Source organism: Panthera leo, chromosome D2 (assembly GCF_018350215.1).
Source record: "Panthera leo isolate Ple1 chromosome D2, P.leo_Ple1_pat1.1, whole genome shotgun sequence".
Taxonomy (NCBI): Eukaryota; Metazoa; Chordata; class Mammalia; order Carnivora; family Felidae; genus Panthera; species Panthera leo.
Window position 1 is genome coordinate 47,691,297 of NC_056689.1, and position 26,347 is coordinate 47,717,643.

At 45.3% G+C, this 26,347-nt stretch overlaps 2 protein-coding genes and 1 long non-coding RNA gene across 3 annotated transcripts in view; 2 read left to right on the plus strand and 1 right to left on the minus strand.

Annotated features, from left to right (window-relative positions):
* The window catches only part of ALOX5 (arachidonate 5-lipoxygenase), a 49,695-nt gene extending 41,149 nt beyond the window's left edge, over window positions 1-8,546 (minus strand). Inside the window, exons 1-2 of the mRNA XM_042907587.1 lie at window positions 8,323-8,546; window positions 2,651-2,849 (exon numbers count right to left, since the gene is read on the minus strand). Coding sequence (XP_042763521.1) covers window positions 2,651-2,849; window positions 8,323-8,472 — 349 coding nt within the window. The 5' untranslated portion in view covers window positions 8,473-8,546. The remainder of the gene's footprint in view (window positions 1-2,650; window positions 2,850-8,322) is intronic.
* On the plus strand, window positions 1,637-4,295 carry LOC122201697. The gene is made up of 2 exons (XR_006194306.1): window positions 1,637-1,961; window positions 2,270-4,295. It is a non-coding gene; the product is annotated as an uncharacterized LOC122201697 (long non-coding RNA).
* Window positions 8,547-15,910: 7,364 nt separating the features above from the next.
* Window positions 15,911-26,347, plus strand: part of LOC122202391 (olfactory receptor 13A1) — a 46,249-nt gene continuing 35,812 nt past the window's right edge. Inside the window, exon 1 of the mRNA XM_042908750.1 lies at window positions 15,911-15,990. The gene's annotated coding sequence lies outside the window, so the exon portion shown is untranslated. The remainder of the gene's footprint in view (window positions 15,991-26,347) is intronic.

Sequence of the window (26,347 nt, forward strand, 5' to 3'; positions counted from 1 at the left end):
CGTGGCTCACAGACAACCCACCCAGCTGAACCTTTCCCAAATTTCCATCCCATGATGAAAAAATGAAATGGCTGTTTAAATCCACAGAGATTGTTACACAGCAACTGATAAGTGAAACATGCTGGATGGGCAGCTTCCATGTGCCTCTTCAGAATCTACCCTTCACCTCATCCTGTCCCTGAAGGTCCCTGATCTTGTCCTCGATTTGAATGAATTGCATCAATGGGCTTTGAGTTGGGTTCAGCCCCTGGGAGCCCTGACCAGAGAGAGGAGGGCACTGGAGAGTGAGGAGAGGACATTTATTCCCCAGGTCCTCTCGTAGTGTCTCCCTGCTGTCTGCATCTCTACTAGGGGCCACAGCTACTCCCAAGGGGGCTCTGTCTCTAGGACACTCCCCATCTGGATTATTCTGGCATTCTTCCCCTCCCCTCACCCCACCAGGACTGGCAGTGCTAATGGTCTACATCTTTCTTTCTTTGTTTTTTCTTGTGATGAGAACTTTTAAATTTTTATTTTCACTCCACTGAACAGTGTAACATTAGTTTCAGGTGTACAATGTAGTGATTCAACACTTCCACACATTACCCCGTGCTCATCACAGCAAGCGCATTCCTTAATCCCCATCACCTATCTCACCCATCCCCCGCCCACCTCCCCTGATGAGAACTTTTAAGATCTGTCCTCTTAGCAACTTTCAAATATACAGTATGGTATTATCAACTATAGTCACCACCTAGGAAGTCTCAATACAATCAATTTTGAAATAATTCATCCCAAACCCATAAATTCTAAATATTAAAAAAAAAATTCAACGTATATTTTTTGAAGGCTTCCCAGTTTGTGGTAATTTGTTATGGCAGTCCTAGAAACTAATACACAGAGTAAACCAAGTTTGGCCTACACCTTTCTTTTTTTATGTTTATTTATTTACTTTGAGAGAGAGAGGGAGGGAGAGAGAGAGAGCATGAGCAGGGGAGGGGGAGAGACAGAGAGAATTCCAAGCAGGCTCCGTGCTGTCAGCAGAGAGCCTGATGTGGTGCTTGAACCCACAAATTGTGACATCATGACCTGAGCTGAAGTCAAGAGCCAGATGCTTAACCGACTGAGCCACCCAGGCCTCCTAGCCTATACTTTTCTAAACATCCTCATTTGAATGTGCCATATGTTTTTTGCTAGAAAGGGATGCGGGGTCTGTGGGGAGAAGGACCGCACAACCAAGACCCCTGGTGGGAGGGGCAGGGGAGAGACTTGGAGCTAGTGTTTTTCTGATACTAGAGAAAGAGAAGTGCCCTGCCCACAACTGTTCACATTCTGGCCACAAGACAGAGTGAATTTGGTGATTTTTTTTTTTCTGTGAGGTCAGGGAACAAAAATCTTTCTAGCTCCAATCATTCCGTTCAGAAATATTTTTGGAAATTGGTTTCTTAAATTCCATGTCAGAAACAATGGGAGGGGGCGCCTGGGTGACTCAGTTGGTTGAGCGTCCGACTCTTGATTTTGGCTGAGGTCATGATCCCAGCGTGGTGGGATCGAGCCCTGTGTTGGTCTCCACACTGAGCATGGAGTCTGTTTAAAATTCTCTCTCTCCCTCTGCCCCTCTCCCCTGCTCACTCTCTCTCTCTCTCTGAAAGAAAGAAAGAAAGAAAGAAAGAAAGAAAGAAAGAAAGAAAGAAAGGGACATGGCCTGGCAGTTTAAGAACACTAGGTAGAGAACTTTTTCCTCCTCTGTCTTGATTTTCTTAGCCAAAAAATGGGGTTAATCATCACTTCCATTTTGCCTACCCTGCCGGACCTCTGTGAAGGGGAAGTCACTGCACCTGTGTTCCCCCTCACTTTTCTAGTGGTGCACAGCTTTGGAGACATCTTATTCTGGGTTTAAAGAGTGGACAAACTGAAGGGCCACAACGTGAAGTCAGATAGAACTTTGCCGAGGCATGGATTTGACTCCCACACGCTTACAGGTTAGTGCACAATGGGGAGCCATTCCGAGGGACAGAGTGGCCTCAGCTGACTTCTGCCATCTGTTCCTCTCTCTGCTCCTCCACACCAGGCCATCTGCCCGTCTCTTATGGGGAGTGGTCTCCCGAGGAAGTGCCAGATTGGCACGTTCGAGGGTCTTGCTTAAGAGGGCCGACTTTAGGTACTTTTCTCTTTTTAGCAAAATGTGGGACTTTAGGTTTAACAACTGGTGACCGTGACCACCAGGCCTGGCCATGGCCCCTCTAGGCTGCCACTCGGGGCACTCCTGGTCGACTTCTTCCCTTCCCAGGCCTATGCGTGTTGCCCTGGAGCCCGTGCCCCACTGTGACCTCACAGAGAGGACTGGAGAACTTACCTGGAGAGCGGCCCCTCTAGGGGGATGTCCCACAGGTATTTGCTACTAGGGACTGTAGTTACCCTCTGACAAAAAGGGGGTCATAAGCTTGCCCCCGAAGGACTGTAGCCCAGAGGGAGGACACTGCTGAGCATGTGGCTGGGGGCCTCTCCCTGCACCCTCTTAGCACGGGGCTTATTAGCACCCTGAGGAAGGTCGCACCTCCGCAGGCACACGGAGGCACACAGCGGCGCTATCATTATTCCTACGAAAACATTCCTTTGAGGAAGGAGTTCCTGGGAAGCTCAGGAAGTGGAAGGGGCCTGGGCCACTCACCGCGTCCATCTCTCAGGACAATCTCGCCCTCGCCGGTGATCCAGCGGTAGCAAGGGAACTCGATGTAATCCCCGCAGGGCGTCTTCAGCGTGATATACTTCAGGTACCAGTCATCATGGAGCCAGTACTTGCGCTTCTCGATTTTGACCAGCTGGATGTCACCCAGTTCTTCATCCACTGTCACGTCGTAAGAATCCACCTGAGAGGATAAAAAAAAAAAGGCGAATGAGGTTGTCTGGGGTTCCTGAGCCTTTGTATCATCAGCCTAGATGTCTGCCGAATGCTTGCCCTCGGTAAGGCTCCGTGCTGCACCCGGGGAGACAGAGGCAAGTCCTGGGTTCTGCCCTTATGGAGATGGAGGTCTGGTGAGTAAGCGATGGACGGCGCTGCTCAGAGAAGGACGTTCTGTGATCTGCACGCGGCTCAGAGGAGACGGAGGCTCCAGGCAGGGGTGCCCTCTGCTGGGCCGTGCCCGGTGAGGGGCTTCTTCAGCTGCCCTGCTCATGATGAGGGCAGGGGGGCTGCTAGCCTTTCCACCCGACAGGGCTGCAGGGGGCACACTGGCCCTCGCACGAAGGGCAGCCCTCTGCAGCTCGCAAATAGCTTGCTGACGATTGCTATAGACCCTCCTAACGATGTCAGGACGAGGGCTGTCATGACCGTGTCACCGATGAAGAGACTGAGGCTTACTAAATCCCAGGTCAGCTATTCATTGTCAGAGATGGAATTCTAACCCAGATCTTTCTGGCACAGCCACCCCACGTCTCTCTTGTTCTCCGGGGAGCAAACAACTGAGTGAAAATGGGGAGGCTCACTTGCAAGCGAAGTTGCCTAGATGCACGCCATCCTAGGGCATCTGTGGGTCACTGGGCCACAGCGACTGGAGACTCCACTGTCCCCTCCCTCAGAGAAGCTGCTCCATCTCTTCCTCGGCTACCACCCCCAGCTGGACATCTAGCCCTCCGTCTGAGAATCACACGGTCCCGGAGAGGCTTCTTTGGCCCCAACTCCCTTCCTTTTTTATTCCAAGGTGCTGGGCTTGTCCCTCCCAAGACAGTGTCCGCCTCAGGTGTTCATGACCCCTCTTACTTTAGAATGGCCGTCCTCTCCCTGCTACCCCTGCCATCAATACCACAGACACTGTCAGCCCCCGCCAGCCCCTTGGAGCCACAGAAAAGCCACTTCTCTGGAGCAGCTGTCCGGGCCCAGGCCTCACCGCATGCTGACTTCCCTTTCCTTGGCCTGCAATGCCAACAACAAAAATGCCTCACGGCCCTTCTTCTACCCTCAGGAATTCTCTCCTGGTTTTGAGCCAAGAGATGTGAGCTCATGGGCTCAATTTCTTCCTCCCACATCTACTCCTGGCTACTCAATTTGCTGTGTGTAGTCAGGGATGGGCCGCAGTGAAGGAGCCCATGCTAGCTCACACCTGCTCACAGGCAGTGACCTCAGGAGTCCAGAAGGGAGGACCGGTTCGCTCTGATGCATACAGCAGCCAGTTGCCTGTACCCTTAGAGAAAGGAGTCCCTCAGGCATCATGTCATTTGGATTTCTCAATGGTCGGGCAAGCTAGGCATTATCCCCCCTTGCTGGGTGAAGAAACAGAGCTTCAGGGAGTAAAGCAATTTGCTGAGGCCCATGGTCAGTCACTTTGGAGCTAGAGTATGACCTCAAGACTGGGGCTGACTGAGCTTCCCTGTCACATAGGCTGGCCTTGCCCTCTGCCCCACACTGCCCACTCCCAGTGTTTGGTGGGAATTTCTGTCTTGGCTCCAGGGGAGAGCTGAGGTCTCTAACGATCTCCCTGGCAAGTGAGGCCTGGAGTGGGGGGTGGGCCCTATAGATGTCCAGTTGCGGGTCACTCAGTGCCCACTCTGCTTCTCCAAATGGACACTGGGCCTCTTGTCCCACCAGAACCTTCCTGCTAGCCCACTCATGCCTCAGCTCAGGGGGGGTCTCTATTCTCTCTCACCCCCAGAAGCCACCCCAAAAGAGCTGTGCCCTTCTTTTCCTCTCCTCGCAGCTCTTCAGATGATCCAGCCCCTAACTGGGACTCCTCTGCCAACCCTACACCCCGGGGCCTCCTGGCTTCTTCGCAGGCATTAGCACACTGCAATACAGACCTCAGGCAGGCCTGGGAGTCAGTGCCCTCTGGGACCCTGCCTGTGGATTCTGCTCTCCCACAAGACACACTGTGCGGTAGAGGGGTTCTTTCACCTGCAGGACAGTGATTTCTGGCAGCACAGATGAGCTTGCACACCTCTTAGGGACCAAGATGTGCCATCCCAGCACAAAGGCCTGGCCCAAGCCACAGGGAACAGGGAGGAGGCTTCTGCTTTCTAACCACAAGCGTCTGGCATCTTTGGTAACCACAATATGTGAGCTGCTCACTGTGCTCAGAGCCAAGAGGCTTGCTGAAAATATCCAACTTCCCATTCCTCTTAGGAAGTCCTCCTGGGGTTCCTCTGGCAGTTTGGTGGGAGGAGGGTGGAAATAGAGACGCATGGGGTCACATGCAGGATGAACACCTTTCCCCTCCATTTACCTCACTATCACACAGAGAACTCTAGATTCTTCCATCGAGGGAAAAGTTCAAGGATTGGTGAAATCTGGCTTAGAAAGTACCTTGGGAGGCACCGAGTCCAGGGCTTCCCAAACCTGCGGCCTGTAGAACACCCAATGCACCGCTTGAACCCTCTTCCTTTCTCTCCCTCTGTCATCAGGGCCACAGATACACAGATCACCCCAAAAGCCATGGAAGGGTTGCCCAGCACGGCCACTGTGCCTGCCCATCTCCTAGAATCTGGAGCCTGCCAGCACACGGCACTGAGCTGCTCGGTCCCGGGGAGCTGGCGGGCTGGTAGTCTGCACATGGCCTGCAATGGCACCTTCTAGCAGCAAGACCAGCCTCAACCTTCTGCTGTGCCACAAATGTAGTGGGAACTGATTGTCTGATTTTCTTGGCATCGCTGTGACTGGCAGTGACTGGCCAAGTGACTGGCAGGTGCTCTGGGATGGCGTGCATCTGTGCAGACTGACTTGCAAGTGAGCCTCCCATTTTCACTCAGATATTTGCTCCCCAGAGAACAAGAGAGACATGGAGGGGCAGCCAGTCTCTGGGCTGTTTGGGTCCATGGTCTGGGCTTTCCCAGGCAGGCAGTGGGGAGCCACTGAGGGTGTGACCATTTAAGGGAGAACCTCCCCTTTGGAGAGGGCTTCAATTCCCAGTCCTGACCTGGATCGGTATGTAGAACTCTGATGAGAATAACTGGGAATCTGCAACTCAATTTATTGACAACAAAATCAGTCTTATCATTTGACTGCACTGTGCATAGAGGAGTGTGGGAGTTCACCTGCCAAAGACCTGGAAATGACTGAATCCACTGCCTTCATGGTTGTTGTTGTTATTGTTGTTAACCATAATGATAGGAGCACTTTTCCAAGTAAAATGGGAAGGCCGATTCTTCTCAGCAAGTATTTTCTCTAAGGTTTCTTTTTTACCTTTACCCAATAGGGACAGCCTGTCCTTAAAGAGACACTAGCTGGAGAATGAGGAAGTAGCTCTGGACTGTGCAAGAAAGTGTGGAGTAACTTTGCATCAACAGGAACTTTCTCAAAAGTGGATTTTTTCAAAGAGACTTTAGGAGCCAGCAGATTCCCCTGTAGCACCGCAGCCCCTCCCAGCTCACCCTCTCTCACCCTGATGGAAATGGGACACGCAAACCTCTCCTGAAATTTGCTTCTGGGACTCTCACTGAAGTGTTTAGTCATAGAGGCATTTGAATGAATTCCCAAGGTGACGATAATGAACAGAACAGTGCTTTCACCCCTCTTCCAATGACCCTGTTCTGGCCACACCACAGTGTCTCCTCCTGGGAGAAGCCACACATGGGGTGCCCTGTGCGGCAGGGCTGTATGTGTATATGTGTGTGTGTGTGTGTGTGTGTGTGTGTGTGTGTGTGTGTGTAGAAGACAATGGAGCCCACTGCGACCTGCCTATTAAGGGGGGGGGGGGTAGTCTGTCCCCTGTCTTCCTTCCTGAGGTGTTAGGGGAATCCATGAACTAACGGAAATAAATGAAGGTGCTTCAGAAATGGCAGCTGTCATCTTTCCAAATGGATGTCTCATTAGTCCTCCTATACCACTGTCCCCAGGGCCAGTTCCCTAACGGGGGAAACCAAACAATAGATGGTTGTTTTTATACTCAACACTTCACTTTTCCTGAAGGGAAATTGAGCCAGGCTAACATGCTGAACTTGGCTAAGTGCCAAGTTGGCTTATCCCAAGGTTCTGAGGCTCCTGGATAGGAATCAAGCCCACTTTGAGTTTGGAGTTGGGAAAAGAAGTGGAATATTATTTACGTACTTTAGCCTCTACAGGCCTAAAACTGAACTCATCAATTTTATCCAAGAAGTATTTAGTTGAACCATATGAAATTCCCAGCTTTGTTTATTCAAAATTGTCAACTATGAGCACTTTCATATGGTTCAACCTAATAATCAACTAAGTGGTGAAAAAGACAACTTTGTGAAGTCTGAATCTTTTTGGTCCAGTTCAGAAACTGGTGGGTGATGGAAGGGAACATTCCTTGGGTACCTACTTGCAGCATGTTGGGACTGTCACAATAATCATACAGTGAACATTTCCTATGCACTTGGCAGTGGACTGGGAGAGTCACTAAATGCTCGGTAAGGACCATGACCTGCCATGCTCACGGACAAAGCCACAGGGCTGCAGTTCACGCCCAGGTCAGCGTCAAGAGCTGGCTTCTAAATGGGGCCTTATATAGCACTCAGTACTACAGACACAAGGTACAGTACACAGGGCTCCCTTTGCTCCGTGGACTCCCACAGCTCCAGGGTATCTACTGAGAAGGGGAGAGGAGAAGCCCTCCTTCCTCTTGCACTGAGCCCTCACACTTGGGGTGGAAGTGTTCCCTAGTGTATACTCTTTTGGGAGTCAGACGATCTCCAGGTTGCAAAAGTTCTCATGTTCCTTCCTTCTGATTTCCTGTGGGGACCTGTCCTGAGGATGTGAGCTACTCAGGTGTGAAGACAGCTGCTAGTATCACTCTGGGCCACCAGCTGGGCTTGGGTTCACCCAGATTCCTAGACCAGCCTGAAGTCATCCCTTCCATTTGACATTTGGGGAAACTGAGGCCCAGTGAGGGGGCAGAGTGAACTAGCAGTCAGATTCAACCCAGCCTCTGAACCCCCAGACCTGTGCTTTCTCACCACAGCTTGAGGCTGCTCCGAGGTGCCATCTGGGCGTCACAGCCGGGCAAGGACCCGCACGACTCTCCAACCCCACCCCACGACCTGTGGAAGGAGCCCTACGAAGTGGGGCACAAGTAATGCTGCCCACAGGACTTGCCCAGTTAGGGACCTCTCACAGCCTCGGGGTACCTATTTGTGAAATGGAGAGCAGACCTTGCACCTTCTCCTGCTCCCAGGGGAGAAGCGCGGCGCCCTACAGACCTCACTCTGCAAAGCCTCCCACCCCGAACTTGGGTCCCAGCCGTCCCGACGGGGTCCTGGACACTCCCCAAGCCCGGGCCCTACCGCCCCAACGGGTCTCGGGAGCCCGCCCCCGCCCCCTGCCTCGGTCACGGCCCCACCCCACCCCGACGGGTCCAGGGTGTCCCCAGCCCGGTCCCAGCCGCGCTTCCTCACCGCGCCGCGCTCGAAGTCGTTGTAGAAGGGCTTGTCCAGCAGGTGCTTCTCGCTGCAGCCCGCGGAGCCCACGAGGCTGAGGTAGATGTAGTCGTCGGTGCCAGCGAACCACTGGCTGCCGGTGGCCACGGTGACCGTGTAGGAGGGCATGGCGGAGGGCCGCGAGCGCCAAGAGCCGGGGTGCCGCGGTCCACGCGCGTCGGCACCTCGCCGGGACCCGCGCAGCAGCCTCTTCCCCCGCCCGGCCCCGCCCCCCTGCAAGCGCCGACCCCCCCCCCGGCCCCGCCCCCACTCCGCCCCGCCCCTGACGCTCTACGCCTCGCGACCCGCCGCGGACACTGTAGGGGTCGCGCATTCCTGCTTTCGCACCCAGTTGGTTTGGTGCCCGTTTTAGCAGTCTGGGGCCCCGGGCAACCTCAGCTGCCATCCCCTTACCCAGGCATAGGTGCATGCACTCACTCAGTCTCCTATTCCCTGTTTTCACCCTTCACCCTTCCTTCCTCAGCTTGCCTCCGCGCCAGGCTCCCGGAAGGCCCTAGGGTTGGGCTCCCGGGACCCCCAGAAGAGGAGACTTACAGTCCCTGCTCTCACCAAGTTCCCAGTGTGGCTCGGGCGATTACCCGTATTCCGTGGTTTCTTAGACCAGAGGTGCTTTGGGAATCTACACCGGGAAGCGGGACTCACCTGGGGAGTCAGGCAGGCTTCCTGGAGGAAGCCCCACCTGAGCTGATACTGAAGCGTGGAATCTGGAACGCAGAGACTTCAGTCAGCTGTGGCTTCCTCCACGGTCTTGGCTGAATGTCACTCCGGGCAAGGTGCAGGTGGGCACCGAGGTGAGTCAGATGCCAGCCGCTCTCAGGCCCAGAGTTGTCCGTGTACAGTGGGAAGCAGGGCAGAGAGAGGGAGGCTAGGACAAGAAAACGCAAATCTGAACACCTGGGCGTTGTCTGGAGGAGGTCTTGGGAAGAGGTTTGGGGGCCAGGAGGCTGGGGTATGGTGGGGAAGGAGTTAGGCTTGTCTGGAGGTGGCTCATAGGTGTGGACCACTGGCTGGGAGTCCTAGGGAGAAAGATGTGGACTCCACAGCAAGAATGTTCCAGGCGTGAGGGCCGGCACCTGGGAAGCGGGCTGCTGAGCGGAGTAAATTGGTCGACTTTCTAACTGGCGGTGAGCAGAGGCCTGAAAGAGATGAGTAGAAGGCTTTGTGTTCTCGAGGGAAGCTTCCCATGGGTGGTCAGCTTTCCTACTGCTGAGACCTGATCTTATAGGTCTTCTGCATTCGCCTGCACCTCCCCCACATCTCATTCCTGCCATCCTGCCCCCCACGACCCCCGCTCCGCCAACTTCAGAACTGAACCTGCCCGTGCTACACATTCAGTAATGAGCTGAACCAGATTAAAATAGAAGTTCATTCCATGTGAGGTGGTGGGTGTGTCAAGTCCCCTGCTTTGTGCTTTCTGTTGGGGACGTGCAAAGAGGCAGGCTCCCCATTTCTGGGGACCCGGGCTCCACCTGGTGGCAAATCCTGCTTCCTCCTCTGCCTGGCAGGATCGCCACTCTGAGCAGAGGCAGGGTACCTGCCAGTCCACTTTCTACAGGGCACATTTCAGTGGGACTGGCTCTATTCATGGAAAGGCACTGGAGGGATTCTCTGGGAATCGAATAGTAGGACATGAAAGAATGGGCGCAGCTGAGATGAGTAGATGGAAATAGCCCTGGGATAGAAGTGGGATCCAACCCCTGCCAGGCAAGAGACGGGCTCCAGGAAACCCTGGGCACGGTGGGAAGGATGGCCGTGGAATTGCACTTCAAATCTAAGAACAAAATGGCTGTTGTTTTTCTTTGAAAACTACATACAGTATACTTCTTTCGGACAGAAGTAATATGTGGTAGAAATCAGAGAAAACATTGATATAGAAACAAAATTCATAATGTGTGGAAAAAGTAACGTTGCACATTTTTGCACCACCAGGACCACACCATTGTGTGTGATTAGTCATATTTGGATTTTCCTTAATATTATAGCATGTATTTTCCTATGTAATTTTACTTCTTAAATCTTTTAATGACTGCATAATATTTAATTATATACCACTATTTCTTTTAATTAGTCTGCTATTATTGAGCATTTAGGCTGATTTCCCTCATTAATTGCTATAGTACATATTTGGTGCTTAAAACATTTTAAAAAGTTTTTCTTAAGATAGGGATTTAGAAATGGACCAAACTGTATGAACATTTTGAGACGTTTGTAACATGTTTTGAAGCTACTTTCCTTCCCGTGGACTAGAGAAATTTATACTCATGCCATTTACTGTCATGCAAAACATGGAATGTTGGTTTCATGGAAACTTTGCCATCGTGGGGTAGTTTCCAAAATATTCCTACATCTTGTCTTTACTGTCTCTGCCCCAGTTTAGGCTTTCAGCGTCTCCTACACAGATTATAACAACGTGTAGCCTAACTGCCCCCTCCCTCCAATTCTCTAGCCAGAGTTATTTCCCTGTAGCATTACTGGGATGTAATTAGTATACTATACAATTTGGTCATTTAAATTTTTTTTAACGTTTATTCATTTTTGAGAGACAGAGACAGAGCATGAGCTGGGAAGGGGCAGAGAGAGAGGGAGACACAGAATCTGAAACAGGCTCCAGGCTCTTAGCTGTCAGCACAGAGCCTGATGCGGGGCTCGAACTCACAAACTGCGAGATCATGACCTGAGCTGAAGTCGGACGCTCAACTGACTGAGCCACCCGGGCTCCCCTACAATTTGCTTATTTAAAGTATACAATTTAATGGTGTTTAGTAATATTCAGGGAGTTGTGAGACCATCACTACAATCCATTTTAGGACATTTCTGTCACCCAATTAGCAGTCACTTCCCATTACCCCCCCTCATCTTTCCAGCCAGGGCAAACACTAATCTACTTTCTGTCCATAGATTTGCTTATTCCGGCATTTCATATGAATAGAATCATACAATATACACACCTTTTGTGACTGTTTTCGCTTAAAAGGAGCTGGTGTCCTCCTATTCATTGCTTACCATAAAAATCTCCAATGTTCAGAGCCATTCTTGTTGCAGCCTGCGTCAGTATTTTCTTCCTTTTTATTGCTGAATAATATTCCATTTTATGGATATGCCATATTGTGTTTATCCATTCATCAGATGATGGAAATTTGAGTTGTTTCCACTTTGGGCTATTGTGAATAATAATGCTATGCATCGTGTATAAATTTTTTGTGTCGACATATCTTTTCATTTCTCTTGGGGAGATAACTAGGAGTAAAATTGGTGGATCATATGGTAACTTAATTTTGAGGAAATGCAGATTGCTTTCTAAAGTGGCTGCACCATCTGCCATCTGTAACCATATTGCTTACCGATAAGCCGTCTGTAAGATTTCATTTTCTCCACATACTCTTCAACACTTTGTATTCTCTGTGAAGTGATATCTCACTGTGGTTTTTATTTGGACTTCCCTAATGGCTAATGATGTTGAGCAACACTTGTTGCCCATTTGTATGTCCATTTTAAAGAAATGTATATTCAGATTTTTGACCCATTATCAAATTATTTTATTAAGTCACAAGTGTTCATGCATACTGGAAAGAAGTCCCTTGTCGACCATATTATTTGCACATGTTTTGTTGCATCTGTAGATTGTCTTTTCACTTTTTTTGGTGGTTCTATTTGAAGCAGAAAAGGTTTTAATTTTGAGTAAGCCCAATTTATATACATATTTTTTCTTTTGTTGCTTGTGATGTTAGTACCACATCTAGGAGACTGGTGCCTATATTAAGGTCACAAAAATTTACTCCTGTGTTCCTGTCATAGAATTTTATACTTTTAGTTCTGCATTTAGATCTATGATCCATTTTGTCAATTTTTATGCATGATGTGGCTTAGGGATCCAAATTCATTCTTTTGCACGTGAATATCCAGTTGTGGCAGCATTTGTTGAAAACATGATTCTTCATTGAATTGTCTTTATATACCTTAGTAAAAAAAATTAATTCAGCATAAGTGTAGGGATTTATTTCTGGACTTTCACTTTTGTACCAGTGACCAATATGTATATCATATGTCAGTGCCATACTGTCTTGATTACTGTGACTTTATAGTAAGTTTTGAAGTTGGGAAGTGCGAATTCACCCTTGTTCTTTATTTTTCAAGAATGTTTAGGCTATTTTATGTCCATTGCGTTTTCTTATGAATTATAGGATCAACTTCTCAATTTCTGCAAAAAAAGAAAAAAAGCAAGGTGTGATTTTGATAGAGATCATATTGAAGCTATAGATCAATTTGGGAAGTATTGCTGTGGTTTTTTTCCAATGTTTATTTTTGAGAGAGGGAGACAGAGTATAAGCAGGGGAGGGGCAGAGAGCGAGGGAGACACAGAATCCGAAGCAGGCTCTAGGCTCCAAGCTGTCAGCACAGAGCCTGACGTGGGGCTCGAACTCACAAACTGTGAGATCATGACCTGAGCCGAAGTCAGAGCTCAACTGACTGAGCCACCCAGGCGCTCTAAGGTATTGCTGTCTTAATATTAAGTCTTCTGAACCAGGAACATGTGATATGTTTCAATTTATTTAAGTCTTTTCTGATTTCTTTCAATAATGTTTTGTAGTTTTCAGTGTACTTTTTTTTGTGATTAAATTTATTCTTGAATATTTTACTTCTTTTTGAAGGAAAGCTAGCTATGTATGTATGTATGTATGTATGTGCCTCCCTTCCCTAGCTTTATTAGGGTTTAATTGATAGATAAAAATTGTATATATTTAAGGTATACAATGTGAGGTTTCGATATATGGATACACTGTGATATGATTACCATACCACAATGAAACCATTAAGACATCTGTCAGCTCACAACTTCCTTTTTTTTTTTTTTTGGTGTGGTGAGATCACTTACGATCTATTCTATTAGCACATTTTAAGTATACAGTACAATGTCATTGACTATAGTCACCATGCTCTACATTAGATATCCAGAACTTATTTATCTTATAACTGGAAGTTTATACCTTTTGACTAATGTCTCCCCATCTCTGATCCCTGGGAACCACTGCTCTACTCTCTGGTTCTGAGTTTGACTTTTTTAGATTCTACACATAAGTAAGATCATACAGTATTTGCTTTCTGTGTCTGGCTTATTTCATTGAGCATAATGTCTTCCAGGGTCATCGATGTTGTTGCAAATGGCAAGATTTCCTTTTTTTAAATGGATGAATAATGTGTGTGTGTGTATATATACACACACACACACACACACACACACAAACACACATATACATTCACACACATACACACACATATATTTTCTTCATACATTCATCTATTGACGGACACTTGGGTTGTGTCCAAATCTTAGCCATTGTGAATAATGCAGCAATAAACATGGGAGTGCAGATATCTCTTTGAGACCCTGATTTCATTTCCTTTGGATATATACCCAGAAGTGGATAATATGGTAGTTCTACTTTTAATTTTTTGAGGAGCCTCCACACTGTTTTCCATAGTTGCTGCACCAATTTACATTCCCACCAACAGTGCACAAGGGCTCCCTTTTCTCCACACCATGGCCAACACTTGTTATCTCTTATCTTTTTGATAACAGCCATCTTTCCAGTGTGAGGTGGTATCTCGAGGTTTTGATTTGCATTTCCCTGATGATTAATGATGTTCAGTACCTTTTCATGCACCTTTTGGCCATTTGTATGTCTTTGAAAATATGGTTATTCAGATCACCTGCCCATTTTTAATTGGCTTGTTTATTTCTTTGCAGTTGAGTTGTATCAGTTCCTTATATATTTTGTAGATTAAATTCTTATCAGATATATGGTTTGCAAATATTTTCTCCCATCGATTGGTTGTTGTTTCATTTTGTTCATTGTTTCCTGTGCAGCAGAGTTTTAATACGATGTAGTCTCACTTGTTTGTTTTTGCTTTTGTTGCCCTGTGCTTTTCTGTGTGTCTGTGTGGTATCATATTCAAATATAATTGCCAAGCCCAGTGTTAAAGAGCTTTTTCCCTATGTTTTCTTCTAGGCGTGTTACCATCTCAGGACTTATATTGAAATCTTTAATCTATTTTGAGTTGATTATATATATGGTGTAAGGTAAGGGTTCACTTTCATTGTTTTGCTTGTGAATATCCACTTTTCCCCATATCATTTATTGAAGAGATTATTTTTCCCCATTGTGTTTTCTTGGCACACTTGTTACAGATTAATTGACTGTATATATGGGTTTATTTCGGGACTCTCTGTTCGGTTGGTCTATGTGTCTGCTGCTGTCATTTGATTGTTTATTTTTTATTGGCTGGTCTCTATAGTGAAGTCTATGTCCTCTGCAGTGGGTGGGTGGGGGGGTCTGCTGTCACTCCTCAGGTCACAGCCTTGGGTCTGTGTATTCTTAAGCTGGGATGACAAGGTTTTTTTTAGCCGTTCTCTCTTTGTGTGTCTCCCTATCTGCTAAGTTTTCTGCCTCTTTTGGCACTATATCCTAATATTTTCCTCCACTAAGTGCTGGCTGATTGCTGTTGATTTTGACAGTTCCCTGGGGCATAAATTGCTTCATAGTCAGATTCAAATAAATTTGGGCCCTTTACAGCAGTAGTCTTTGAGTCCTGTCTTTGAAGTTTGTTTTAACCTAGGAAAGCTTTCCTTAGCTGTCACCTTTCTTGGTTTCTGCTGTATACTTCTAGTTGGTTTATAGTTTAGCTTAGCTTGTTGCTCTTATGAAGCTACTATCCTCCTCTTACTTGCTTACCACCAAAATCTCCACTGTTTTTCTGACAGCACCCTTAGGTTGAAATTTCCATGCTGGCTTCCAAATAAAGTCAATCACCTTAGGGGGACCTTTGGGGCTATTTTCTTATGGCCTGCCTCTCTCCCTGGGTAGGACCTCCATGCCACTGCTCGGGAGCTGTGTTGGAGACAGTGGCATGCTTTTTTCAGAGGACTTCTCTTTATGAGTAGGGCAGTGAGTGGGGGCAGTGGTCCCTGTTTTTCTCCTTCTTGTGGCATAGAACCTCCTTTCTTGGCATGGGATTCCCCCATTATGAGTGACCTGGGGTGAGGGCCTTCAGAGCACACTATTCTCGACCTGCTGTGCCTTGGAGAGAGCTTCTGCCCTAAGAGTAGAGATAGGGAGGAAGAAAAGAGCTTTAGACCTATGGGCCAAACTTGCCTAGAATAGAGCTTCTGCAACATAGAGCCAGATGAAATGAGAAATGCTGGTGGTCTTCCCCTCCTGGGGTGAAACTATAGTCATAGACTGGGCCAGGGGACAAGGGCATCCTATCTTCTTCACTGCACATCCTCAGAGTAGAGTTTCTGTTTTACAGGGCTGTGTGGGAGGGGAGGGAGGGAGTGGGTCAAGGCTTAAATGCCACAGACTCTCAATATTCTTACTGAGGTTAGGAGATTTTCTTGAATAAATCTTTCTTCACTTGTTGTATGCCTTTAGGACAATTTCCTCTCTCTTTAATATTTGTTTTGTTTTGTTTTTGATTTTCACCAGTTATGGTTGTTTCACTCTGAAGAATGTTTGTGGAGCTCCTCATGCTGTCCATTCTGTCCATTCTGGAAATGCTTCTTGCATCATTGCTTCCCAACCTGCAAAGCAAATCCTTTCCTTCAAGTGGAATCCTACAGGGAAGCAGGTAAAAGCAGAGATGCTCTGGTTGAACATAAAGTGAACTAATACAGGGGCTAGAAGCACTGATCGATTGGCTTTTCACCTCCCCTCACCTTTATTCTCCAAGCCCTTGATACAAGTGGGAACATTGTTGAGAATCATTTGCCTTTAGGATAAAGTGATCACTCTGTGCACTGGGCTTTCACAGTCTTGCCCTTCCTGCCTCATCCATTCACCCTTCCATCCTTCCCTTGTGCTTTGGTCAGGCTTGCATCAGAGGCACAGAGCCAGAAGCATAGGAAGAGATTTATTGCAAGGATTGGTGTATGTGACCGTGGGGACTGGGGAAACAAGTCTGAAATCTGTAGGTCAGGGTATCAGGAATGGCAGGTTGGAAACTTTCAGGCAGCAGCTGATGCTGCGGTCCACAGGAGGAATTTCTTCTTCAGGGAAAACTCAGTTCTGTTCTTAAAGCCTTTCAACTGATTGGATCAGGCCCACCCAGGTAATCCAAGATAATCTCTTTTACATAAAGTCAACTGATGATAGGTATTAATCATCTACAAAATATCTTTACAGCAACACCTAGGTCAGTGTTTTTTAAAAAAATTTTTAATGTGTATTTATTTTTGAAAGAGAGAGTAAAGGAGAGGCAGAGAGAGAGGGAGACACAGAATCAGAAGCAGCCTCCAGGCTGTCAGCACAGAGCTGACCCGGGGCTCAAACCCACGGATGGTGAGATTGTGACCTGAGCTGAAGTCAGTGCTTAACTGACTGAACTACCCAGGTACCCCCCCCCCCCCGCCCCCCGGTCAGTGTTTAATTGAATAACTGGGTACTGTAGCTTAGCCATGTTGAAACATACTGCTGACCTCATGCCATGTTTCAACTACTATGCTCTTTCGTGAACACTCCCTCTCATCCCCATGAAATCTTGGCACGTCTCCTTCCCTTGTCTGGATACTCTTGTCTTCCTTCTCTGTCTCCTGGTTTCCTCCCCTAAAAAACTACCCTAGTGTTGCTTCTTTCATGGAGCCCGCCTTGGTAGTGTTACATGAACATCTTCTGAGCTCCCACAAATTTTGCCCATGTTCATATTTTGGCATGTTGTCCTTTCGTCCCATCAGCACTTGATTCTGTCTCCATCTCCCCCGACATATTCTGGAGAGCGTGAGGGCAGGGTCTGTATCTCATTCATCTCTTGGTCTCCAGTGTGATGTCAGGCACAGAGAAGCTGTAAGTAGATCCTAGGTGTGTTGAGTTATTGGAGAGTCTGAAACTTGCTAGCAAAGTCTGGTTTTTGCGGTGGGCAAAGCAGACTGGCAGCCTGAGCCTAAGCTCAAGAGAGCAGTTCTCACTTCCCCTCTAGCTGGTCGCGTGATCCCCTGACTCATGGAGTGAAACTTGTGGCCTGTCTACAGGAATGCCTACAGCCACTGCACTTATAAGCGCAGCAGGACACAAGGGTGTCCCTCTAGCAGGACAACGTGGCTCTGGTGCCCTGGCTGGCCGGGGAAATGACTGGTGGCGGGTGCTTCTGAATAGTCCTTTTCCTCTAGAGGGTGTTTTATAGACTCATACCTTTTTTTTTCCTCTCTTTAAAAATTTTAAATGGAAATACAGTTGACATATGGTATTATATTAGTTTCAGGTATACTACTTAGTGATTTGATATTCAGACACATTACAAAATGCTCACCGCATCTATCCGTGTATCTGTCTATCACTGTCCGTCTGTCACCTGGAACATACGTCTTTTTTGGTGACTTCCAAACCTTTATAGATCATTTCAGTTTCTCCTGGTTCATTTGCATAGTTAATCGGAAATAAGGGCTGACTACCACCGAGCACTAAAAAGAAATGCCCCTTCACTGGGAATTTAGAAAAAGAAAGAAAAACAAATTCTGCACAACCCCACCTCCCCACCCCTGCCCTTGGATAGATGACCTCATAGTCTGGATGACTTCCCCTCGGGGGAAGAATAAGAAGAATAAGGTTGGGGCGCCTGGGTGGCTCAGTCGGTTAGGCGTCCGACTTCAGCTCAGGTCACGATCTCGCGGTCCGTGAGTTCGAGCCCCGCGTCGGGCTCTGGGCTGATGGCTCAGAGCCTGGAGCCTGCTTCCGATTCTGTGTCTCCCTCTCTCTGCCCCTCCCCCGTTCATGCTCTGTCTCTCTCTGTCTCAAAAATAAATAAAACGTTAAAAAAAAAATTAAAAAAAAAAAGAAGAAGAAGGCTAAGTTGTAAGTGTGCATTTTTTGTAAGGATCTTGCTGAAAGGAAAATGATAAATGCTGGTTGCACCTTCTCCAGCCTGTGATCAGAGCTCAGACGCTTTTGGATGGATGCCTCCCCTTTCTCTCTTTTTGTGTCTTTCAGAACAAGACCAGACTTTTGCTGGTTGGTCCCTCTTCCATCCCTCAAGGCTATTATATAAAAAATGAGGTGGGGCACCCCATACGACCTTACCTTGGTATATACTCTCCTAAAACCCAGGTGGGGCTTACCAGCTGTGGCTCGATTCAACTGTTTTACTTGGGAAGACAAAGCTAATGAACATTTTTCCCTTTCAAACTTCTCCACTGAGTATAGAGATACTTTTTGATCCATGAGGGACAAGATTCAAACAGACTTACTTGTTAGATTTGTGATGAGTGTGTTTTTTGAAGAGGAAGAAGAGTTCTCATACTCAGGCTGAGTATATGATATTTTTCATCCCAACATTAGATAATCACCAGAGATGATCTCTATGAGCCCTAACTGAACCAACACAAGAGAACTAATTCACTCCAGGGGGTTTGAGCACCATCATCTCTCTCCAAAGAGGCCTGCCCTAATCCCCTGTCTAAAAAGGCCACTCCCTTCAAGCCACAAGTGAGCTTTTTTCATTATGTTACTGAACCAATATGGGTCTGCTCCTTGGTGAGTTACAGACGGAACCTACACCAGGTAGAGTTGTCTCACAAAGTCATTTTTATTTGTAGCAATAAGGAGATCATGGGGAGTAATTTCCAAAGCCATGACTCCCCAGACAGGGTTAAGCAGGTTCCTTTTATTAGGGTTTGGGATGAACATCAGAGGGGGAGGTCCCATCATCACATATAATGGACAGACATAAAGCTGTGTATGCCCACTCAGAAGACAGGTCTACGCATACACTGTTATGTTTTGTTGATGAAGCTTATGCCCCTCCTAGGGTGGGGATTTTAACAGTATCATGAAGCTGATATAACTGTTGGGCACTTTATGGTTTCATCTGCCTGGGCTTCACCCTGGGGGTCACACCCAAAATGTTTCTTTTCCTATTACAGCAACCAGTTAGTTTCTAAAAGATAAAATTGATAGCTAGGCAGAAGCTTCTAGGAGTTTTCGCAGTTCAGGGGGTCTCACTGGTGATAATTGCCCTTATCGCTGCCTGAGATCATATTAGGTCTTTCCTCGTTTATTGTCTGTGTCTCCCACTAGAGGCTGAGAACCATGAGCTCTTCCTAGTTCTGTTCACTTTCAGTGTGTGATTCCCATAACAACAATTTGTAGTCACACGTAGGTGGGGAGAAAGGGAACTAGTAATGTTTTAGCCACTGTGTGCTATGAAATTTACATACTCTATCTCACTTATTCTCACGACACCCCTGGGAAGTAAATACCATTACTCAGTTTTACAGAGGAGGAAGCCCAAGTTCAAATATCTCCTGAGTGGCATGGCGTGTATGTGTGTGTATGTGTGTTTAAATGTCTCAAATATGTGAGGATTGTAATCAGTTTACAAGAAAGTGCCACTTACAGTGAAAATTCTTAAAGAAGGAAAAAGATCTCTTGTACCCAAAAATGTTATTTATGTGTGTGATGTTAGCTAACCTTTATCGGGGGCTTCATGCTGCCAGGTACTGTACCTGAATCTTATTTGGACAGGTACCATTCTCACCCTCATTTTACAAATGGGGAAACTGAGGTAAAGGGGGACCAAGTAACATTCCTGAGGCTGCATATGCAGTAAGTGGTGGGCCTGGGATTTGAATCTTGGCCGTCTAACTTTAGGGTCCCAGCTTTTAACCAAAGATATGGGGAGAAGGGAGGCATGATCTGTAGAATGAATTTTAAAACTCTACCTTTCAGAGTTTCAGCCTTTTTGATCCATGAGACTAGTGATAAGAGTATCAGCTAGCATTTGCATATCACCTGGCACATTACAAAGCATTTACCTGTGTGGGACGTCATTGTGCTTTTCATGACAGCTTTGAGAGCAGGAGAGGTAAGTGTTAGTGGTCACTCTCAGCTGACAGTTGGGAAAGAGAAGCTCAGAAGCATGAAGTGACTTGTCCAGTAAGCCTATTTCATGACGTGGCCATAATGCCTCTCGATCATCTTCTCATCTGTCTGGGACTAGAGGCTGGTGGGATTTGTACCAGATGCCAGCTCCCTGGGGCCAAGTCTTAGGGAGGGGAAGAAGGAATCCTGACGTGGGAGCAAGTGGATATGGAAGGGCACACCTTTCTCCTCCCCCAGCTTTGGGAACAGTTACTTTACGTCTTCCATCTTGGAAGGGCCCTATAGAGCTGGGCTGGTGGCAAAGTTAAGAGCTGCTCTGGAATGAGTTTAGTGGAGTGGCAGAATTTGGAGACGAATCCTTCTGGTTTTCAGCTCAATAGTATGCCCCCAAGCAGTGGTAGCAAAAGGGGTGAGTATGGTGAGTGCAGTTAGGATACAATTAGGATGCAATTAGGGCCACAGGGTATCCTCACCCAGATCTCTCTTGGAGGTGTCAGAAGTGTCTTTGAGGCGTCCTGCCGTTTGAGAAGAAGCTGACTCTATCACCAACCACTCAGCACTCATCCCTGGGATTTGCACTTATGTGCATTTCTCTCTTCCCACAGATCTTGATAACTGCAATTTTCCTTTTTCTCTTGGTGACTTTGGTTACTCTAGGTACCTCACATAAGTGAAATCATACAATATTAGTGCTTTTGTGACTGGCTTGTGTCACTTAGTATAATGTATTTAAGGTTCATCCACGTTGTAGCATGTGCCAGAATTTTCCTTCCTTTTTAAAACTGAGTAGTAGTGCATTGTATGTATACACTCAATGTTTATCCATTCATTTATCAATGGACACTTGGGGTGCTTTCATCCTTTGGCTATTGTGAATGATACTGCTGTGAATACATGTGTGCAAATATCTGTTTGAATGCCTGCTTTCGATTCTTTTGAGTACATGCCCACAAGTGGAACATAGAATAATAATTCTATGTTCCATTTTTGAGGAACTGCTGATTCATACTTCTAGGTGTAAAATATGAGGCCTCAAAATTATCAAGTAAAAATGCTAAATGTGTTTACCATGCTAGAGTAAAGAAGGCTCTGCTTATTAGCAAGATGGAAGCCAAAACTCACAACAGGAAACACTTGATTTGATTGATTTGACTACACAAAAAATTCAAAATTTATGTACCCATAGACACATATTTAGACACACACTAAGCAAAAGCTATTTGTAATGTGAGGTAGAGGAAGAAATAATTTGTTAATATATCAAGAACCCATGCAAATAACTGAGAAAAAGAACAACCATGTAAATTTAACACATATGAAAAGTTGTTCAACCTCTTTAATTAAAAAAATAAAATATAAAGAACATATTCCTCAGTGAAGATGAAATACCAAAATAGTATGGGTATATAGTTGTGAGAGTACTTCCTTGGTTGGCAATTTGGACAACATCTGTCAAAATCTCTTGTCACAGAGTTGTAGACCTTTATCTTATATTACTGTGTTTATTCTGTCCTCTAACCATAAATTCCACAATTGCTTACTGATAGGTCTGTATTTGAATGGATTTGATGCTTAGCATCAGTTTTTTTAAACCACAGCTTCTCCATTCTGAGTCCTTTATTTTTAAAAATTTTAATTTATTTAAAATTTTTAAAAAATTATGTGCAAGTTAGTTAGCATTTAGTGCAATAATAATTTCAGGAGTAGAATCCAGTGATTCATCATCTATGTGTAACACCCAGTGCTTGTCCCAGCAAGTTCTCTCCTTAATGACCCTTGCCCATTTAGTCCACCCCACCCCAAGCCCCTCCAGCAACCCTCAGTTTATTCTCTGTATTTAAGAGTCTCTTATGTTTTGTCCCCTTCCCTGTTTTTATATTATTTTTGCTTCCCTTCCCTTATAGTCATCTGTTTTGTTTCCTAAGTTACACATACGAGTGAAATCGTATGGTATTTGTCTTTCTCTGACCTATTTCGCTTAGAATAATACTCTCTAGCTCCATCCACTTTGTTGCAAATGGCAAGCTTTCATTCTTTTTGATGGCTGAGTAATATTCCATTGTATGTATATACTATATCTTCTTTATCCATCAATCCATGGACACTGGGCTCTTTCCATACTTTGGCTATTGTTCGCATTGCTGCTATAAACACTGGGGGTGGGGCACGTGCCGCTTTGAATCTGTATTTTTGTGAAGATACTCAACGTCACTCCTCATCAGGGAAATACAAATCAAAACCACAGTGAGATGCCACCTCACACCTGTTAAAATGGCTAAAATTAACACAGAAAACAACAGGTGTTGGTGAGGATGTAGAGAAAGGGGAACCCTCTTACACTGTTGGTGGGGATGCAAACTGGTACAGCCACTCTGGAAAACAGTATGGAAGTCCTCAAAAAGTTAATAGAACTACTCTTTGCCCAAGTCCTTTATTTTGATTCATCTCTTAAATGACTGTGATTTACTGTCAGGTCGGTTTTTTGTTATTGTAGTAAAAATATAATTTTAACAACTGTACTGAGATATTTGACATGCAACAAACTTTACATAAAATGTACAACGTGAAAAGTTTGTGAAATCACCACAATAAAGAAAAGTGAGAAATATTCGTCACTCTGAAAAGTTTCCTCATGCTTTTGTAATCGCTCTTTGTGTCTTCCCCAGGCAACCGTTCATCTGCATTCTGTCACTACAGATTAGTATACATTTTATAGAATTTTTTTTTTTAACGTTTATTTATTTTTGAGACAGGGAGAGACAGAGCATGAATGGGGGAGGGGCAAAGAGAGAGGGAGACACAGAATCTGAAGCAGGCTCCAGGCTCTGAGCCATCAGCCCAGAGCCTGACGCGGGGCTCGAACTCACAGACCGCGAGATCGTGACCTGAGCTGAAGTCGGACGCTTAACCGACTGAGCCACCCAGGCGCCCCCATTTTATAGAATTTTTACGTAAATGGAACTCAATATATGTTCCCTTTTTGGTCTGGATTTTTTCTTCACTTATTATGGTTACTTTGAGATATAACCATGTTCCTGTATGTATCAGTTTTTCATTTAAAGGTTATTTATTTATTTATTTATTTATTCCTAAATAAGAGAGATTTATTGTTGAATTGGTTTCCATACAACACCCAGTGCTCATCCCAACAGGTGCCCTCCTCAATACCCATCACCCACCCACCCCTCCCTCCCCCCCCCATAAACCCTCAGTTTGTTCTCAGTTTTTAGGAGTCTCTTATGTTTTGGCTCCCTCCCTCTCTAACCATTTTTTTTCCTTCCCCTCCCCCATGGTCTTCTGTTAAGTTTCTCAGGATCCACATAGGAGTGAAAACATATGGAATCTGTCCTTCTCTGTATGACTTATTTCACTTAGCATAACACTCTCCAGTTCCATCCACGTTGCTACAAAAGGCCATATTTCATTGTTTCTCATTGCCACGTAGTATTCCATTGTGTATATAAATCACAATTTCTTTATCCATTCATCAGTTGATGGACATTTAGGCTCTTTCCATAATTTGGCTATTGTTGAGAGTGCTGCTATAAACATTGGGGTACAAGTGCCCCTATGCATCAGTACTCCTGTATCCCTTGGGTAAATTCCTAGCAGTGCTACTGCTGGGTCATAGGGTAGGTCTATTTTTAATTTTTTGAGGAACCTCCACACTGTTTTCCAGAGCGGCTGCACCAGTTTGCATTCCCACCAACAGTGTTAGAGGGTTCCCATTTCTCCACATCCTTGCCAGCATCTATAGTCTCCTGATTTGTTCATTTTGGCCACTCTGACTGGCGTGAGGTGATATCTGAGTGTGGTTTTGATTTGTATTTCCCTGATGAGGAGGGACATTGAGCATCTTTTCACGTGTTTGTTGGCCATCTGGATGTCTTCTTTAGAGAAGTGTCTATTCGTGTTTTCTGTCCATTTCTTCACTGGATTATTTGTTTTTCGGGTGTGGAGTTTGGTGAACTCTTTATAGATTTTGGAGACTAGCCCTTTGCCCGATATTTAAATTCAAGTTAACATATGGTATAATCTTGGCTTCATGAGTAGAACCCAGTGATTTATCTCTTACATATGACACCCAGTGCTCATCCTGAAAAGTACCCTCCTTAATGCCTGTCACCCATTTAACCTACCCCCCGCTCCTCCAACAACCCTCAGTTTGTTCTCTGTATTTAAGAGTCTCTTATGGTTTTCTTCTCTTTCTGTTTTTATCTTGTTTTTCCTTCCCTTCCCCTATGTTCATCTTGCAACAATGTGGATGGAACTAGAGGGTATTATTCTAAGCGAAATAAGTCATTCAGAGAAAGACAAATATCATATGATTTCATTCATATGTGGAATTTGAGAAACTCATTTTTAAAAATTTTGAGAATTGTTCTGAGAGTTGTATGAGTATGTTGCTGCTAGTTTATCCATTCACCTGTTGATGAACATTTCAGTGTTTTCCAGTTGGTTATTGAAATAAAGCTGTATCACCATTTACGTACAAGTCTTTGCGAGGACGTACATTTTCATTTCTCTTGGGTAAATAAATAACCAGGAGTAGAAGGGCTGGATCAGATGGCTAAGTGTCTCTTTGAGAAACCAACAAGCTGTCTTCCAGAGTATCCATGTCACTTACGTTCCTACCAGCAGTGCATGAGAGTTCCAGATGTGTCACTTGTCAGCATGTAGTGTAGCTGTTTTGATGCTACCCATTTAGTATTTGGCTTTAATCTGCATTTACCTGATGACTAATAACATTGCACATTTTCATGTGCTTATTTATGACTTGTCTATTTTTTTTTCTTTTTTGGTGAAGTATCTGATCAAATCTCTTGCCTTTTTTTTTTTTTTTTTTGAATCAGGGTGTTTGCTTTCTTATTGTTGAGATTTAAGTATTTTTTGTATTCTGTATACAAGTCCTTTATCTGGTATGTGATTTGCACATATTTTGTCTCAGTCTGGGACTTGTCGTTAACAGTTTATTTTGAAGAGCAGCACTTCAGAATTTTGAAGTACGATTTATTAATTTTTTCTTTTGTGGATGGTGCTTTTTTTGGTATTGCATATAAGAAATTTTTGCCTAACTGATCAAAAAAACTATTTTCCTATGTTTTCTTCTAAAAATCATATAGTTTTAAGTTTAAAATTTTTTATTTTTTTATTTTATTTTATTTTTCTTTAATTTTTTTTTAATGTTTATTTCTGAGACAGAGACAGAGCATGAGTCGGGGAGGGGCAGAGAGAGAGGGAGACACAGAATCAGAAGCAGGCTCCAGGCTCTGAGCTGTCAGCATAGAGCCCGACGCGGGGCTTGAACCCACAAACTGTGAGATCATGACCTGAGCCGAAGTCGGTCACTCAACCGACTGAGCCACCCAGGCGCCCCAGTTTAAAATTTTTTAAATGCTTATTTATTTTTAAGAGATTAGAGAGAGACAGAGCACGAGTTGGGGAGAGGAAGAGAGAGAGAGGGAGACACAGAATCTGAAGCAGGCTCCAGGCTCTGAGCTGTCAACACAGAGCCTGATGTGGGGCTTGAACCCACAAACCACGAGTTCATGACCTGAGCTGAAGTCGGATGCTTAACTGACTGAGTTACCCAAGTTACCCTAGTTTTAGGTTTTTATACATTTAGAACTATGATTCATTTTGAGTCAGTTTTTGTATATTGTGTATGGTATGAATCAAAGTTCATTTCTTTGCGTATAGATGTCCAAGTTTTCTAGCTTCATTTGCTTGAAAAGACTGTCCATGAAACTGCTTTTGCACATTTGTTCAAAATTAATGGACTGTATAGATACATTGATCTATTTATAAGCTAACTAGTCTGTTCTATTTATTTACGTACTTATCTTTTCACAAGTGGCATATTGTTCTGATTACTGAAGCTTTATAAGTCTTGAAATAGGGTAATGGTAGTACTCCATCTTTGTTCTTTTTCAAAGTTATTTTGCTAATTCTAGATCCTTTGTGTATTCATATACATTTTATTTTATTTTTTATTTTTTTATTTTAGATAGAGAGGGTGAGCAGGGAAGAGGGGCAGAGGGTGAGAGAGAGAGAAATCACAACCATGGCATCATGACTTGAGCTGAAATCAAGGGTCATCCCCGGTGCCCCTCATA